This window comes from Lutra lutra, chromosome 7, assembly GCF_902655055.1.
Source record: "Lutra lutra chromosome 7, mLutLut1.2, whole genome shotgun sequence".
NCBI classification, from domain to species: Eukaryota; Metazoa; Chordata; class Mammalia; order Carnivora; family Mustelidae; genus Lutra; species Lutra lutra.
The window spans coordinates 16,603,946-16,622,921 of record NC_062284.1 but is presented as its reverse complement, the minus strand read 5'-3'; the positions used below and the strand labels follow the sequence as shown (position 1 = coordinate 16,622,921).

The window sequence follows — 18,976 nt, the reverse complement described above, 5'->3', positions numbered from 1 at the left end:
GGGAGGCGGATCTTTACTCCCTCCTGGGGGCAGTTAGGGAAACGTGGTTGTTCAAGCTGCTTTCATGGGGCAACGTGCTGCCTGAGCTGGCTACTTCAGGGTCGAAGCAACCCTCTCTCCCGTTTGATCTTCTTGATTTATTTCAATGTGCACAGTCTTTTTTCATCCCTGTGGGAAGCCACCTGACTTTCTAGAAGGATGACCACAGTTTGAAGGAAGAGCCCAGCCGACTGCCTACCCGAATTTCCCAAGTGCTCAGTGTGAGAAAGGCCTTGGGGGATGGGGGTGTCTTTGTGCAGGGCGGGAGAGGAGGGGGTGCACACAGGGTGCTCCGAGGAGTGCTCTGTGTTCCCGGGTCAGGAGAGAGTGGGGTGAGGCTACGCACTCTCTCTTGCCCACTGAGTTCCTCTGTGTGTGTGTGTGTGTGTGTGTGTGTGTGGTGTCCTGAGGGACCAGGGAGGCGACAAAGGTGGATTCATTCCCATCCTAAGCTGAGCTGGGATTGGAACATAGGACTCAGGGGCCCCCTGGGTTTTGCTGTTTGGGGTTCCAGGAAGGCTTCTGGGCGTGCTGGTGTCTGAGATGGGCCTTAAGGATGTCAAGTTAGAAGGAGTGGGAAACCAGGGCCTAGGAACCTGTTGGGTGCTCTTGCGGGGGGGGGGGGGGTGTGTGGAATTCTAAAGGGCCTTCTGGGCTGGGTCACTAACGTAATCTGAGTGTTTTGTGCAGATCCTGAGCGCAGTCAGACCTGCTGCTGACAAGCCAAGCATTCTCCTCTTGGCCTCGGTTTCTTCGTCTGTAAATGGGGGGGAAGCCGGGATTCCAGCCTGGATCCATCCGGCTCCTGGGCTCTAGGCTTGGAAGGCCCAGTAAGGAGTAGGGGCGCCTACAGGTTCAGCCCCGGCGCTCTGTCTTGTCAGTTGCGGGGGGCTTTGGGGCTCATGGTGGGGAGTCTGGGCTTCCTTGGCTTTTTGCACGTATATGTGTATCCACAAGCATGTGCCTTTCACAGCAGAATATGTTGGCTGGGGGTACAGCTCTTTTTAGAGAGGGTGAGATCCCAGAGTTCCTCACTGACTTACTCATTGTCACCAAGAGGACTGTTAATTCTTTGTCTTTATTTGAAACATTTGTATCCGTGCATTTATAGTTGTAATTTCTTGGGACCCATGTTCTCCTCAAATATTTAAAAAAAAATTGAATAGTGGGAGAACGTATTTGCTCAGTGACTTGTCACTCTCTGCGTGTGCCCAGGACACGTTCAGCATGTCAAGCCCGGGGCAGGAGGTGGGCTTATGCATAGGTGGGGGTCTGGTCCACAGATGCTCTGGACATCCTCCTCTCCACATAGGATGCCCGGAGCCGAATCCAGGATTCACAGAAGAGAGGGGATTGCAGAGCCCCCTCCCACTTGGGGACATGCCCAACCGAGGCTGGCCAGCATCCCGGGAAAACTGACCACTGCTTCTGAGCTGAATTGGATGCTCTCAATTTGGATAATTCTTCAAGGGTATAACTTTCCTCGCAAGTATGAGGACAAGAAAGAGATGCTGAGGAGGATCCTGCGGGAAACTTGCACAGGAATGTATGCAGGAGTCTCCTTGTGTATGGACAGGTTTGCAGTTCCCACCAACTTGTACATTTCAACTCTCTACGTGACAGTGGCCGAGCGCAAGGAGACGGGCTGGCAAATCTCATCAACCACACAGCGAGTACGGAGGCCGGCAAAATAGTAACTCGAGCTCACTTTTGTCCATTATCAAGGTTCTCACCAGCTAGTGTGGGCTCTCCATGTCCCTGCTTGTGCCTGTGGCTGCTGTGGCTTCCCTCCCTGGGAAACAATTTGGTGGTTTGGGTGTATGCAAGGAAGTTTCTGTAGCATTTGAAGGCGGGGGTCAGGTGCAGCTTCCTTTTTTTTTAAAGATTTTATTTATTTGTTTGACAGAGAGAGACCCAGTGAGAGAGGGAACACAAGCAGGGGGAGTGGGAGAGGGAGAAGCAGGCTTCCCGCCAAACAGGGAGCCTGATGGGGGCTCGGTCCCAGGACCCTGGGATCATGACCTGAGCCAAAGGCAGCTGCTTAAGGACTGAGCCACCCAGACTCCCCCAGGTGGAATTTCCTATCTCCCCCGTGTTCCTGCCAACCCCGCCATTGGGAATGTCTTCTATTTTCTTTTAGCACCTGATACGGAACTATTTTTTCATTAAAAGAAAAATTAAGGAAACGGGGAAGCTGGGTAGCTCAGTTGGTGAAGTGTCTGCCTTCGGCTCAAGTCATGATCCCAGAGACCTGGGATGGAGACCCACATGGGGCTACCTGCTCGGCAGGGGAGTCTGCTTCTCCCTCTCTCTCTACCCCCCTCCCCGGGCTCGTCTCTCACTCACTCACTCTCTCTTTCCCAAATAAATAATTAAAATCTTTAAAAAAAATTAAAAAAATAGGGGAACATAATTTTTATGGCAAATGTTACTTGTTTGCTTACAAAAAACAAAATCTTCCAGAAATAAGGGACCTCCCCTTTAACAAAAGAATAAAATTAACGTCATTTCTTACTGTCTTTTTTCTCCTGGAAGGTGTTTACCCTGTGGATATTTTGGAAGATGACCCTGAAAGGCATAGGGAAGCAGCCCTGGCTTACTACGCCACGCTTAGGGAAGGGATGCAGCCCTCAGAAGAGCTTTTCTCTCTTCCCACGGGGGAGCAGGTATGTGTGATCGTAAAATCTAGCTTACTAGAGAGTAGCATGTTAGTACTAGAGAGAGTAGTATAGATTTAAAAACAACAACAACTTCTGGAGTGAATACTAGAATAATTCCACTTTGAGAAGCAGAGGAATTCTAGAATGGGATTCTGGAGTCTTGAGGATGAGTCCGGTTATGCAAGGCAGTGAACAAAATGCCTGCTGTGCATCCCACACCTACCGCTTACTAGCTGTGTGACCTTGAGCAAGTGTCTTAACTTTTCTGGTTTTGATGTTCTCATATCTAAAATTGGGACAATAAAAATCTTTAAAAAGAAAGGGGGCCTCCTGGGTGATCAGTCAGTTAAGCATCTGCCTTCAGCTCAGGTCATGATGCCAGGGTCCTGGGATCGAGCCCTGCATCAGGCTCCCTGCTCGGTGGGAAGCCTTCTTCTCCCTCTCCCACTCCCCTTGCTTGTGTTCCCTCTTTTGCAGTGTCTCTGTCAAATAAATAAATAAAATCTTTAAAAAAAAATTGGGACAATAACAGAGCTTACTGGGGTGCCTGGGTGGCTTCCTCGGTAGAGCATCAGACTCTTGATCTCAGGGTCCTGTGTTCAAGCCCCACATTGGGCGTGGAGCCTACTTGGAAAACAAAAGCAAAAGCAAAAAAAAAAAAAAAAAACAAAAACCCAACCCCTTCTCCTGCTGGAACTTACCTTGAATTATCCTTAAGGAGAACTAAATGAGACTGTGTTTACATAATGCCTGGTTGGGCCTCAGTTTCCCCATGTGTCAAATGAGGGGCTTGGTTGCTCTTTGGTCTCTGTGGTTTGGCTCAGCTTTAAAATTTAGTTATATTTAAAATTTCAAACTATTTAAAATAGTTATATTTAAAATTTAGTTATATCCATATGATTTTAGGCACTGATAAGATAGCCTTTTGGATTAGGGCTGGGAGAGAACCAGAGAGAAATGAAAACCTTTTGTTCGTTAGGATGGAGGGACTGTGGGTAAAATTTTTAAATTGTGTTACTGTGAAGAAAATTTTTTCCCATGCAGTAAGTAAAAAAAAAAAAAAAAAAAAAGAAAAGAAATGTGAATCTTGGGCTGTACCTCAGTCTGTAACACTTAAGATTTAAGTCCGATCTGTTCCAAGAGACAAGATTTTCTTGGTTATATGTAGACTTTGCTCGTACCTACTGATACCATTGCCTTGTATCCAGCACTGCCGAGTTTTAGTTCACTGTACTGAAGCTGTTCCAGAGTTCATTAGAACAGTGGCTTGTGCAGCTTATACAGGTGTGGCTTTCTTGAGATCTTGGAGATCATGCTAGTTCAAGATCAAGTGCTACGAGAATCCCCTGATTGATTCTACAGTGCTGAGCTGCGGACCGAGGTCCCTGCACGCACACGCTTTCAGCGCCCCCTAGTGGCAATGAAGCCGAAAACGGAAGCCAGCTCTCCATTGGGGTTAGGGTTGCTAATTCTCTGGGGAGACACTGGCTGTGGGCTGCAGGGTGGGCTGGAGTGTGGGGAGGGCAACCTGAGAAGCGGGTGAAATCTGAAAGCTAGCTCTGGAAGGCTCTTCGAAGCAGTTTCAGTCCTCAGCTTTCATTTCACCCTTACTTACGAGATTGCATTACATAAACCTATTATGTGAGTCTGTGCAGTGAGTGAATAATTTTAGTGTGATTAGCAAAAACATAATAAAATAAGACAGCTCTTAAAATTAAGTTGTTTTTATGTGATAGAAATGCTGAAAGGACTTTATAGCTATCTGCTTCTCCCCCCTTTAGAAAAAATAAATTTTCATGAGAAGATTTTCAATTGTTTTCCTACCATTTTAACAGCTACTTAAGAAATGGTAGGCATTCCCTATCACTTAGCAGTTGAAATAGTCTCATTTGGGGTGGTATCAGACTTCCTCATGGCTTTTAGCAAATTTAGTTTTCCTTTTGGAGTCCAGAGAAATTTTTCCAAACGGAGAGAAAGATGAGAAAATGATTTGAGGATACATCATGCCACATTGCTCTGGTTCTCTGGAAAGTCCCAGTTAACTGTTTCCAGTCTTGAAACTGCCCTATCACATTTAAAAATACAATAAAAAAGTACAATACAGTAATACTTACTGATTTTTCTGGTAATAAGCCAGTGTATGCTCCTTGTATAATATTTGGGAACTATCTCCAGAGACAGAGAAAATGAAAAAAGCATCACAGTTGATGCTGTGAACATTTTGATATGTTTCCATTTGAATTTTATTTCTGCATATACTTTTTAAACATTTAGGTCACTCTCAGAATACACTCTCAGGTGTAATAAATACCATGTCGATATAATGGAAATAAATTTCCATGTTGATATAATGCTTTGTACATTTTTTTAAAGGATTTTATTTTTTAGGAATCTCTGTACCCAACATGGGGCTCGAACTCACAACCCTGAGATTAAGTGTTCCATGCTCCTCCCACCGCTGAGCCATCCGGGCACTCCTGTGCGTATTTTTTTTTTTTAATTAATTTTTTATTTTTTCAGCATAACAGTATTCATTATTTTTGCACCACACCCAGTGCTCCATGCAATCCGTGCCCTCTACAATACCCACCACCTGGTGCCCCCAACCTCCCACCCCCAACCCCTTCAAAATTCTCAGATCGTTTTTCAGAGTCCATAGTCTCTCATGGTTCACCTCCCCTTCCAATTACCCTCAACTCCGTTCTCCTCTCCATCTCCCCTTGTCCTCCATGCTATTTTCCTGTGCGTATTTTTAATGGCCTCTAATAGCCCCCTCGTGAGACAACCAGCTTGGGGACGCTCCCCGCAGGGGTCTTGAAGACAGGGAGCCACCCAGATGTTTGCGGCTCTCAGAATTTGTCAGGAAACGTTTCTCTCAAACCACGGAGGCCTGCTATAAACTTATACAGGCGACCTGCCCGCCTAGCTCAGACGACACATCCTCTTTTCATTTTCTTCTGCTCTCCTCCGTTTTCCAAACAGACTTGGCAATGGAACGTGTTGACCTTTTGCTTTGGAGCTGGGAACATTATGTCTGATGGCCACAGAGAGGCTACCAGCCCTTGTGAGAAGGCTCTGGATGGGAGGGTCCCAGTGTTGGAGGCCCCCAGACGCCACTTGGTGTTGCCCTTGCTCATAAGCAAACAGGCACCAGAGTTTCTCTGCCCTTGGAGTGCCTCAAAGTCAGAGCCGAGCCTGCAGGGCCCAGAAGGGGTAAGGGTTTGCTGAGACTCCTTGCCGGGATCCGAGGCTGTGCAGCCGGCAGCCTGAGAGGCAGTGGGGGTGGACACAGGCTTGTTCGGGCTGTTTCTGTGGAGTGGCCCCAGGAGGAACGTTGAGGCTGGCATGGCAGGTAGAAGCCTGAGGTGGGGGTGTGGTCACCAGCTTTTGTGGGCTGAGGACAGAAGGGGATCAGGGTGGGGAAAGCATTGGGGCCCGAAGCATTTGGAAGCGAGAGGCTGGAGGGTATCCACTGAGTGGGTGTTTAATCAGTACTGAGATGGATGGACAGGTACATGAGGGACGGGGAGGGCTGGCTGGTGGGAGACGGAGGAAGGGCCTTTGTCACATCCCACTTGTGTTTAGCTCAGAGTGGGTAAGGTTTCCATTTTTACTTTGCTTCCATCCTGTCAAATTAACCTCTGTGCAGCGGTGTTCTTTCAGTGAATACGGTGCTAATTAATTGGTAAGTAATTTCCCATGCCCTTACTTTGATGACAGAACAAAATGGCGACTTCATTTTTTTTTTTTTCAGGTTAAACTTGAAGCCTCGTCTGTTTGCCTTTGCACTGTGCACCGTGACGAACCTCAACATAAAATATTAGTCTTGGTTAATCCCCAGGACACGAAGACAGGTTGGTAGTTACTAATGGATTTAAAACACGGGGATTCTGGGGTGCCCGGGGGGCTCAGTGGGTTAAAGCCTCTGCCTTCGGCTCAGGTCATGATCTCAGGGTCCTGGGGTCGAGTCCCACATCGGGCTCTCTGCTCAGCAGGGAGTCTGCCTCCTCCTCTCTCTCTGCCTGCCTCTCTGCCTACCTGTGATCTCTGTCAAATAAATAAAATCTTAAAAAAACAAAACCAAACACGGGGATTCTGATTTTATCGTTTACAACTGACAGGAGGAACTATGTCGGAAATGAGGGCTGGACTCTGAGGCTGGACCTAGAGGAGTATCAAAGCCCGAGGGCTGTGTTCTCGGCATTTAGACCGCTGACAGCTGGCGCATTATTCGTGTTTACTGACGCTCATGTGGATTTTTGTATTGACACTGGACTCCCTCTCAGCCACGATGACTATATTCCGAGCTGCTTTGGAGGGGAGCCCTTGCTGGTCTCCTTAATAACATGCAGGGGTGCATGCACAGGGTGGCGCCCGTTTGTGCGACTGTCTCACTGCCCTGGGCCTCGGGAGGCATCTGATGGTCTAGTGAGTTGCCCGGGGCCATGCAGCCGGGGCCTGGGAGGGAATTTTTGCCAGGTGATGGTCGGGTGGGGTTGTATTTCTGGTGGGGAAGTTTATGGAATCTGTAACTCATTTATTCTTCCTCTGCATCATGAAAAGACCATTGGTGACTGGTTTCAGCTCCTTGGAGTGCGTGCTGAGTTGGGTATGAGGCAGGGAGCTGGGGCTGTTGGCTGTGGGCAGCAGGAGGTGGGGAGGAGGGGTTAGATGTCTTTCACTACAATTTGCAAAGGGGGCTTTTCCAGGCTCTCCTGCTCCCCAAGAGACAGACCTTTGCCTTTAACCCTTGCGTGCCTCTCTGGGCTTTGTGCTCAGAGGATGGCCTGCCTGAGTGGTGTCACAAAGCCCAAGGTGACATCCTCGATGGGATAAAGTTACTCAGCACAAAGACTGTTGTTCATGCTTCTTTTCTTGTTAATTTGGAGACACAAATGCGCTCAGCTAGCTGTCTGGGAGTTTTTGAATGTTGGCAAAGCCTCTTCATTGCTCCGAGGCTGAGGGTTGGCTGAGCTGTGTGTGAGAGCTTTTGGGTTGAGGTTCGGGACCCCTTTCTGTCCCCCAAAGCCTTGTCTGCCATGAACAAGGGGGGCTGTGAAAACCCCAGGCCTGCGCCTTTGCTTTGAATTTGGGACTCCCCCACCAGGTTAGCGAAAGTGACAAGATGTGCCCACAGGCACTCCTCGGCGAACAGATTGTCAAAAAACTCAAAATATCATTTGTCGATTCTAAGAAAATGTCCAAATAGCAGCCCCCCCCAACTTTTTTCCGGTATTTAACAACATCCTGGTTGTAGGTCTTTAACGATCATTTGTATAATGTAAACCTATGACTGATTCCTAAATCTGTTTTCTATTTATACTGTACTTAATTTTTTGGTTGTTTTCAAGAATGCATTGTAATAAATATTCATAAGCTCCAAGCAATCTCACTCCGGACCTTTCCTTATATATAATAGTGCCTGAAACAACGTTTTTGAATGTCTTCCCACTGGCTGGGGCTCTATGGCGCTCGCTGAAATTTTGCACGAGTTCCAAAAACCGTACAGGTGTAATCCATACCTCATGCTCTTCAATCTAGTATTGAGAAGCCAGCACGATTGCATAAACGCACTTCCCATAGCTTGAAGCAAACGGACTCAAAGCAGCCGATGGTATCCCTAGACCCTCTTCCCAGCTTTGACCTGTTTGCCACTTCCCTCCTGGGCTCAATGGTGACCGTTGGTCCTATGGTCCTTGGTTCCTTTGTAATTCTGTTGGAAGGGTTGTGTCTGGGAAGACCGGGTGTGTGTGTGTGTGTGTGTGTGCATGCGTGTGGTTAGATGGATCTCGCACTGTTTGATAAGCCCTGTCCGTGCATGCGTTAACTATGGAGAAGTTGACTGAAGCCATCACAGCCATTTGGGACAAGCCCACAAGCAAAGGAAAACCACCCTGGAGTTCTGAATTCCTGGGCTGGGGGGCAAGCAGTTAATGCTCATGACCCGCTGTTGTTAGGTTGTAAGTAATAAGTCTCTAGCTCCCCCGTTGAAGAAGCTGGGGAGGCATGTTCCAGAAAGGTGGTTTGGGAAGCACGTGCCTTTGTCCCCGTGGGGTTCAGTCTGGACTGTTTCTCGGTCAGAGGCTGGTCTGTCACCAAGGCTGCTGAGGACCCCCCACATTGTTTAGTTACCTCTGTATCTCTCAAGGGCCTTTTCTTTCATTCCTTCCCCCTTGTTTTGTTATTCCTCCTATTTTTAAATTATTAACTGATGTCAACTGTTTACAGAGATGAAAAAAAAAAAAGACTTCTTATCAAAAAAAGCTGTGGTCTTTTTCCTATTTCCTGCATTAAATCAAAACTGCTTACCCGAGCATGCCAGAGTCCCATCAGCCGATGGTCTTTTGCCTTTCTCATTTCCTGCGATTTGCAGAATAGAATCGGATGAACTTGGGCGGCGGTGTCAGAGACAACGAACTTGGTGTCCTGGCTCTGCCACCTGACAGGGGACCCAGAGGAGTGATTTGGTCCGAGCCAATTTTGTCATTTGCAAAATGGGACATCCTGCTTATAGGATGCTTGGGGGAATGAAGTGATGTGTGATAATCCGGACCTCCCCCCGCCCCGGCCCCGGGCAGAGAGCAGGCATGACCCTAGCAGAATTCTTCCATCGTGGCGTGCCTCTGCTTGCTTTTCCTCCATCTTCTGGTGTTGTGTGATAGAAGCCTGGGATTTTAGTGTGCAAGGCCTTCTTGTCCACTGCGGGCCAAACGTTGGCCGCTGAATTCCCTCCCTGGTGAATTCTGCTTGCATACCTTATGGGTAGGAAGACAGTACCACGATAGGCTGGGTTAGTCTGTTTTTGAACAACCCTAACTGTAAAAGAGTTGTTCCTTCTACTGATCCCAGACTGCCTCATTGGATGAAGGTCATGCAGTCCATCCACAAACAACCAATGATCAAGGAGGCTGTGTCTCTACACAGAGAAAGGCACTGATGGCAGTTCTCATCCTCAGAAAGCACAGTGAGCCCCGGCACTAAAGGGGGGGCTGCTGGAAATCAGACATGACCTGGGACTGCATTGATGGAAGGATGAACCCCCAGTGCAATTACAGCTCCGTTCCTTTGGAGCCGGTCAGGCCCCCCAGGAAACAAATTGGCTCTTATCCATGGAGAAGACCCAGGTGATGAGAGGGCTTGAAGACCATTTGAACAAGGTTTGCCGAACCCAGGGCTGTTTGGCTTTGGAGGAGAGATGCAGGGGTCCGGAGACTCATGATCAAAGGGCTGTTTTGATCATTAGGTTCAGTATTTTCCAAGATGATTTTCAGTGGTGCGATTGAATTCCAGAAGGAGAAAAAGGATAGGTGATCTTTTGAGTTTCAGTTCAATCCTAAATGTATCAAGGAAAAAGTTTTCCTTTCCCACGAACATGCCTTTGATGCTTCTCTAACCCTTGTTCATCTTAAAAACAAAGGCAAAAAAGAAAATAGGTCTCCCAGCTGAGAGCCCATAGCTAGAATTGAAAGATTTGTCTAAGATTTATTTTTGTCACAGCTAATGATGCCTCCTTTGTGGTAGGGCTAATAAGGTTGGTGTATGATTCTGTCGGAACGAGGAAGGTGGTGTCTGGGGAGCGCTGGCTTCTAGTCTGGGATGGCTTGTTTTATTCTGGGACAACTCTAGGAGAACATTCTTAAGGAGTCCAAACTGATATGCCCGTATGTCTCCTCCCTGGCATGGTGCCCCCCCTGGGGCCATCCCAGCCTTTAGGTATGACTCCTCCCCAGGCTTGGACCAACTGCTGAGGCTGTCACACGTTTCTCATTCTTCCACTGTTCCTCCCATCACGTGGGCTCCAGAGCTCATTTTATCCTGGATTCTTCCTTCACTCAGATCTGGGCTTCTCCCGGAACATGGCGTCCAGGACCCATGTCATGGGTGCTGCTGTGGAAAGAGCCTGGGTTTTTGGAGTCAGTTAGACTGGACTTCAAGTCCTCTGTGCCTGGTGAGAGGGGTGGCCCTGGGTTCAGTTACTGAGCATCTCTGAGCTTCAGAGATGCTGTCTTTTTACTCAGTGGTCTGGCCCGTGGCCCAGCAGCAAGGCATCACCAGGAAGCCTGTTAGAAATGCAGGAGCTTGGGCCGCCTGGGTGGCTCAGTGGGTTAAAGCCTCTGCCTTCAGCTCAGATCTTGATCCCAGGTTCCTGGGATCGAGCCCTGCATCGGGCTCTCTGCTCAGCAGGGACCCTGCTTTCTCCTCTCTCTCTGCCTGCCTCTCTGCCTACTTGTGATCTCTGTCTGTCAAATAAATAAATAAAATCTTAAAAAAGAAAAAAAAAAAGAAATGCAGGAGCTTGGGTCCCACTCAGACCTGCTGAGTTAGAATCTATACTTTAACAAGATCCCCGGGTAACTGGTACACATTATTACCACCTAAGAAATGCTTGCTCAGGAGCAGCAAGACGCTCGTGGTGGTGGAGAGCTTTTCCCACTCTCCTCGGACGTTCTTCTTCTGCCAACTTAGCCTCAGTGTGCCTTGGCATTTCAGTAGAACCAACCCAAGGTTGACTTGCATCCAGCTTACAGTTAGCTCATTACTGTGCATGGGCATTTGGGTCATTTCTGCCTTTTGGCTCTTACAAATGAGACTGCTGTGGAAATTCATGTACAAGGTTTTGGGTGGGTAGATGTGCCTCTCTCTTTTCTAGTCGGTGTTTTTATTTTGTTCAGAAAGTGCAGCTGCTGGATGACATGACGGTTTTATTTTAAATTTCGTGAGGACCCCCCAGACTTGTTTTCCACAGTGGCTGCCCCAATGTATGTTCCCACCAATTGGGCACAAGTGTTCCTTTTCTCTACATCCTCACCAGTAGCTGATATTTCTTGTCTTTTTGATACTAGCCATTCTAACAGATAAGGAGGTGATGTCTCATTATTTTGGTCTGCAGTGCCCTGATGGTTGGTGATACTGAACACTTTGTCATGCACCTGTTGGCCGTGTGTGTGTCTTCTTTGGAAAAATGTCTATTCATGTTATGTGTGTTCTGAGACTCCATTTCCAATGGGTGGATGGGGTGTTTTCCCACACAACACCAAGTAATTCTCTTTATACCAGCTGGGTGTTACACCATTCAACTCAATTCTGACACTATCCACCCATTCAGAATTGAGTTGAATGGTGTAATTCAGTTGTAATGGTAAATGGGGTTACACCATTCAACTCAATTCTGATGCTATCTACCCACAGGTAGATGGGACAGGGTAGAGGTAGATGTGTCCTTAGAAGCATAAAAGTTTAAAATTTTTATTACGCTCAGTTTATCTATGTTTGGTTGCCTATGCTTTTGGTGTCCTATCTAAGAAAACTTTGCTTGTTGGAAGAGTAAGTCTTTCTATCCGGTTAGATGAACTCTTCCTTGCATCAGATCCCATGGGGTAAGGGTTTAGTCCTACAAGACTTTCCCATCCCCTTCAGACACGAGTTGCAAGCCCAGATTGCTCCTTTGACTTCTGACCAACTGGCTACAAATTGGAGGTTCCCACAACCTTCTCTTTGAACTTCAGATCCCAACTGAACAACTAGGTTGTTAGCTGTGCTTCAGAAATCAGAGTTTCCCACTTCTTTAGTTTGATTTGTTTGCTGATGAAGCTCACAGAACTCAGAGAAACATTTGACATACGACATTACTGGTTTATACCAAGGGATACAACTCAGAACAGCCAGATGGAAGAATCGTTTTGGGCAAAGTATGGAGAGAGGGTGAGGGGCTCCTCATTTTCACCAGCCTGGAGGCTCTCTGAACCCTCTCCTTCATGGTATGGACATGAGAGATTAAATCATTGGCCACTGGCAGTTGATTCGACCTCTAGCTCCCTCTTCTCAGAGGTCAAGGTGATGGGACTGAAAGTCCAAAGGACAAATCCCTTGTTTGGTTCTCCTGACAACCAGCCTCTATTCTTAGGAGCTCCAAAAGTCGCTTTGTTAACATAACAACAGACACTTTTGTCCCTTAAGAAATTACAATAGTTTTAGGAGCTCTGCCAGAAACCGGGGATGAAGATCAACTATGTATATAAATTGTAAATTACGGTATCACATAGATCCTCTGCCCATTTTGTAATCGAATTGTTTTTTTTTGTTTGTTTGTTTGTTTTTGCTGTGGAATTGTAGGAGTTCTTTATATACTTTGAATGCTAACCCTTGGTCACATACATGATTTGCAAATGTTTTCTCCTATTTGGTGGGTTGCCTTTTCATTTTGCTGATGGTTTTCTTTGCTGTATAGAGGCTTTTCAGTATGACTTAGTCCCACTTGTTTATTTTGCTTTTGTTGCCTTTGCTTTTGGTGTCAGATCCAAAAAGGTCATTGCCAAGACCAATGTCAAGGAGTCATTGTGGTTTTTTAAAAATTTTGTTTATTTTATGTTTATTTTTATTTTTTAGAGTCACTGTGGTTTTGATTTGCATTTCCCTGATGACTAGTGATGTTGAACATCTTTTCAAGTGTTTACTGAACATTTATTTTATTTTTATTTTTATTTATTTATTTATTATTTATTTATTTATTTGGCAGAGAGAGAGATCACAAGGAGGCAGAGAGGCAGGCAGAGAGAGAGAGAGAGGAGGAAGCAGGCTCCCTGCCGAGAAGAGAGCCCGATGTGGGGCTTGATCCCAAGACCCTGGGATCATGACCTGAGCTGAAGGCAGAGGCTTTAACCCACTGAGCCACCCAGGTGCCCCTGAACATTTTTATATCTTCTCTGGAGAACTATCTATTCAGACTCTTTGCCCGCTTTTGCTTTTTTTTTTTTTTTTTAAGATTTTATTTATTTTTTTGACAGTGAGAGAGACAAGCAAGAGAGGGAACACAAGCAGGGGGAGTGGGTGAGGGAGAAGTAGGCTTCCCTCTGAGCAGGGAGCTCGATGCGGGACTCGATCCCAGGACCCTGGGATCATGACCTGAGCCGAAGGCAGAGGCTTAATGACTGAGCCACCCAGGTGCCCCTCTTTGCGTCTTTTTACATTGGATTATTTGTGTTCTTGTTTTTGAGTTGTAGGAGTTCTTTATGTATTCTGGATATAAGATCCTTACTATATATACGATTTGCAAAAATTTTCTCCTGTTCTGTGGGTTGTCTTTTTACTTTCTTGATAGTGTCCTTAGAAGCACAAAAGTTTAAAATTTTTATTAGGCTCAGTTTATCTGTGTTTGGTGGCTTGTACTTTTGGTGTCATATCTAAGAAAACTTTGCTTGTTAGAAGAGTAAGTCCCTCTATCCAGTTAGGTGAACTCCCCCTTCTTGCCATTTAGTTAATGTCATTTAACCTTCTGAAGGTGTGCATTCTTTTTTTTTTTGAATTTTAGGTTTATTTATTTATTTTATTTTTGAGTAATCTCTACACCCCACGTGGGGCTCAAAATCATGATCCTGAGATCAAGAATCTTGTGCTCCACTGCCTGAGCCGGCCAGGTGCCCCTGAAGGTGTGCATGCTTTATTTCTAAATCCAAGTAATTTTTTTTAAATGCTGGTTTTTATTTTATTTTATTTTTTTAAGTAGGCTTCACACCCAGCGTAGAACCCCTCATAGGGCTTGAACTCAAAATCTTGAGATCAAGACAGGAGTTGAGATCAAGAGTCAGCGGCTTAACGACTAAGCCATCCAGGCACTCCCCCAAAATGCTTTTTTTTTTTTTTAATTCATGCAGTTATTACACACACAAGCCATTATTTAACATAAATCTCTCGTTCATCCACAAGGAGATTTAAGGAGCTTTTATGAAATGCATGTCTGAAGTTAAGAATGGCGAGAAATCTGGCCAGTGAAATTAAGATTACTTATGTTTAATTATTTTCCTAATGCTAGCCTGGAATGCTTGTCAGAAGAGGGAGTGAGGCCAGTGTGTCTTCTTTGGTCATGGTGAATTCCTGCTGATTTTAAATCCTGTCTTCCTTTTTCTGGGGTCATTATGGACCATCTTCTATCATTCACTCTAGACTGTCATCAGGAGGAGATGTTCAGGGAACCAGGCATTGGTTCCAAGATCTACATCTTCCCCTGACACACTAGGATAAGCACTGGTTCATTCTGGGGTTCTCTGGCCTCCCATGCTCCCTGAGATTAAGGGTTACAGCTCTAGGATCACATTTGTAGGATTTTTTTGGCCCCTGGGACATCAGTTCACTGTGTCTAGAGACTTGAGCTCTGAAAGCAGCCAATGCAGCCCTCTTGCCTTTCCACTATTTCCAGTTGCCAACCTTGCTCCTCATTTGGAGACCCTCCACCTTCCCAGTGAAGCTGGTCCTCTGTGAGCATTAACGCATCTGGCTAGGGTGCATTCCTCCCCCCGCGTTCTCCCCTCGGACTCGAGCCAGCCTCCCCCAGGTTGCGCACTCTATTTTCCTGAATATTTTCCCAGGCTGCCTAGACTTACTCAGTGCTCCAGCCTTTCCCCTGTGATCTCAAAGGATTGTGCCAGGCCTGGGGACCTGTCCTTGGTTATGAGGGGTCGCCCATCCTCTATACTTACTCTTTTAACCTCTGACCCTTTCTGTTGGAAGGTCTTTCTGCAAGGTTCTGGGCCACATGTATCATTTTCCTAGATGATCCCTACCTGTTTTCCTTGTTAGGAAACTTGCCAGATTTTTTTTACCCCCAGCTTTTCTGACAAGTATCTGTTCAGTGTTTTTTTTGTGTGTGTTTGTTTTTCATATAAAACCTAGTGGTCAGATGATCAGAGGGGATGACGAAGAATGTCCAGAGGCTGATTAAAAATGGCAATTTAGGGGCACCTGGGTGGCTTAGTGGGTTAAAGCCTCTGCCTTCGGCTCAGGTCATGATCCCAGAGTCCTGGGATCGAGTCCTGCATCAGGGTCTCTGCTCAGCAGGGAGCCTGCTTCCCCATTTCTCTCTCTTTGCCTGCCTCTCTGCCTGCTTGTGATCTCTCTCTGTCAAATAAATAAACAAAGTCTTAAAAAAATTATAATTTATAATTAAGCCAAATGAAGGAGAACTAATGCCACAGTGCTACAGAAGTTTCCAGAATAAAGGGCCATTTGGGTCTTGCTGGGTGTAGGGAGGGGCCAACCTTAGTTCTTGGTAGGGAAGTGGTGATCTGGTCAAAATAGGGGGCAGGAATTGTCCACTGTCTATCTCCTGGGACCTCTGGTTCTCTCTCCGGGCATTTGAGCTCACTGGTGGTCACATGATGGTCACAGAGGCTTTTCCTCTGCCAGGGCTGGGGCTTCTGGACCTGAAGGAGTGCCTGCAGAGGCACAGGGGACCCAGAAGCTGCCCCCTCCCCCCTCCCAGCATCTCTCCATCTTGGAGGGTCTGGCCACGACTCACATCAGTTCCTTCTTTGAATATTTTGAAGTTTCCTTTCATAGAACCTTCTCCTTATGTTCCCAGCCCTTGGCTGCAGGGAGGCCATGCTGAGGGCACGGAAGGCAATGCCAAGTGATGCTCTGGAGGACGGGGGGCTTCTGGGGCTTGAGACATGGCTGTTTGGATCTTCAACCCTGAGCAGAATGCGCCATGCGTGACCAGATGGGAGGAGAAGCCAATAGATCCTCTGGGGGGTGCTTAGTGTCCAGGGGAGGGATGCTGAGGTCTTGCCTGGCGGGCAGGGCCGGGTTGGAGAAACAGTGGGGATCACAGGATTGGGGGTGGATGGCAGGTGCGGGGACAAAGGGCTGGGAGTAGCTTGGATTGTAGCTGGGCTTGGTGGTGCTGTCAACAGTGCTAGGTGATTTGGAAGGAAAAAATTTGGGGTGAGGGTAAGTTGAGCTCAGTCCGAAGGGCCTGTGGGACCTCAGATTGGAGGGAGGGTTCTGGGTGGGGCCCTGTGCCCTGGGTGCACCGTCGGGGGGGGACCCATCACTTTGGAGTTGGTCGCCAGTGGCTGTTCATGTCTCTGGTCATTTCCTGTGGCTGATCTTCTTAGGTGGACGGTCAGTTCTATGAGCGGGGGGTGCTCTTCCCAGAGGGTGTTGGCTAAATTCTCATCAGTCCCCGTGCAGGGCAGACAGACGTGAGCCGGGGAGGCGGCGAGGCTGACAAACAGAAAGCAGGATCCTTCCGGAGAAGGCAGCCGGGGGAGCGACTGTTTGCTGTCTTGACCACATGTTGACTTCTCTGATTAGAACATCTCTCCCCCTAGCTTGCTTCCAGGATGTTTTGTGACCAAGCATAACACTCATCCTTCAAATTGCTGCTAATTTATTTACAGTTTTTGGTGATTGCATGTCATGCGCACCCTGAGAAAAACAAAAAGGGAATAAAAAAATGATGATTTTTTCCTGGAAAAGCATGCCCAGGCTAGGCCTTCAGTGACAGCAGGAGCCAAGGCAAACATTCAAAGGAAACTGGAAACGTTGCGGAGCCCGCCTTCCCAGGGACTGTCATGGGCCTGGTGGGATTGCGACACACTGGGCCCGAGTCCAGGCCCACTTGGGGCTGCGTTCGGGGCAGGTGGGTGGTGGGTCGGGGTCGAGGGGTCGGGGATGGGAGTTGTGACCCTGAGCTGCCCAGGGACCTTCAGACTTGGGACGCTCCTCACTTTGGAGCGTGCTGTCCAGACTTTGCGGGGGCGGGGCAAGGATGGAAGGTCCGAAGGTGGCGGTAGAAGGGTTCTGTGAACTTCTGACGCCCAGAAGGGGAACCACTAGGGCAGCTCCTTGTCCTGAGTGTGCCTTAAAGAGAGAGGCCTGGCTTCCTGACGGGGGGCACGGATGGGGCTTAAACACAGCTCTGCTTAGCAGGATGGGCCTGTCAATCTGACCCAACGAAATGGGGGCTTCTGTATGTACGGTAAGAAGCAAGCTACCATGGGGGTTGGATGGAGACGAGGCTTGCAGTCCTGGTGAAACCTGATTTTTAGCATGAGAGGTAATTTTACTTTTTCTGCTTTGAAGCATGAGGACCCCACACATTCACGAATCCTAGTGTCCAGGGACCACCTGGTTATTTGACACTCCACTGGGGTAGCTTCCCATGATCGTGTGGACATTGGATCTTGGTTTTTTTTTTTTTTTTTTTTTTTTCCCTAAAGGTTTTAGTTATTTATTTGACACACACAGAGAGAGAGAGAGAGAGAGAGAGAGAGAGAGAGAGAGTACAAATAGGGGGAGCAGCAGAGGGAGAGGGAGAAGCAGACTCCCCTCTGAGCAGGGAACCCGACATGGGGCTCCATCCCAGGACCTTGGGACCATGACCCCAGCCAAAGGCAGACGCTTAACCAACTGAGCCACCCAGGGGCCCTGGATCGGGGTGTTTGGAGTCTGTGCCTGCCTTTTGGGTAAAGCAAAGATCAACGTCAGACTAGGACGGGCCCCTCGTCCCATCTTCCACACTGGTAGAGTCCCACTTAAGTGAGTTTGACAGTGAGGGGGAAAAGAGTTCTGGCCAGGGAGGCAGCTTCAGTTTAGAAACCTGCTCTTTCTTGCCGCAAAGGCGACCCCCCAGGTTTGGGAGGACCCGAGTTCACTTGAGCCAGAGGAGCTCCGTGCCTGAAATGGAGGGTTCTGTTTTCCCCGGGCAGCGGCGGATGCAGATTGAAGAACTATGCGCAGTGACAGCATCGTGTTTTGGGAACACATGTTGGCTATTGTTTGGGATTTTCTTCTTGATTCCCTGTTAATTTATAGCACTTACTGTGAGTTGGATTTCAACGTAGGGGAAAACAGCATCCCGCAAACAAAGACATGTCATTCTTACCAAGGGACTAATGGTATTTGCAAAACAGGGAAGGTCCAAGGAAAATATTTCTAGTGCCAGGGATGGAGCCATTGTCTGGGGCCGGGAGTGCGTCTGGGAGGCATCTGACGGTTTTACCAGTGCACTTTGGGCTGTCTGCACTCTCTGCCTCCCCTTGCCTCGGTCCAGCTTGGTGATTTTAAGATTCCTTTCCTCGATGCGCTAGCTCTGGTGCGGGCTTCTCTCTGCTCCAACACCTTGCAGCCCAGCTGAAGCTCAGGGTCCAGGCAACCCTTCTTGTCCCTCTTCCCTGAGTTAAAATCTAGACTCATGAAAACAAAAATTGCTTAAGGCAAGAAAGGCCCGAGAACCACAGGGAAGCCTGTTGCAAACATACCGCAAACCAGATGTTTCTTCCTCCGTGGCAGAGAGGCGCCGGAGTTCACAGGGCATCTGGGGAAGTGTTTTCCTTTAAGGAAGACATCTGTATGGAAACGGTCGCCCGAGTAATGCGATGTGACAGTTGCTATGTAAACTTGCGTATTTTTCCCCTCCCCTTAAATTATTGACCTGCTCGCTCAATGTTGCATAAAAGTCATGCAATGCCTTGGAATGTGTTTATGTGCTGTACTCTGCC

General features: G+C 47.6%; 1 protein-coding gene across 2 annotated transcripts in view; it reads left to right on the top strand.

Moving 5' to 3' along the window:
* The window catches only part of LOC125105097 (protein FAM169B-like), an 86,759-nt gene that overhangs the window by 17,448 nt on the left and 50,335 nt on the right, over positions 1-18,976 (top strand). Inside the window, exons 2-3 of one of the 2 annotated variants that reach the window (XM_047738205.1) lie at positions 2,575-2,705; positions 6,454-6,553. In XM_047738205.1, the coding sequence (XP_047594161.1) occupies positions 2,575-2,705; positions 6,454-6,553 (231 nt within the window). Of the gene's footprint in view, positions 1-2,574; positions 2,706-5,462; positions 5,913-6,453; positions 6,554-18,976 lie in introns of those variants that run through there. The other variant, XM_047738204.1, reaches the window with a different exon arrangement.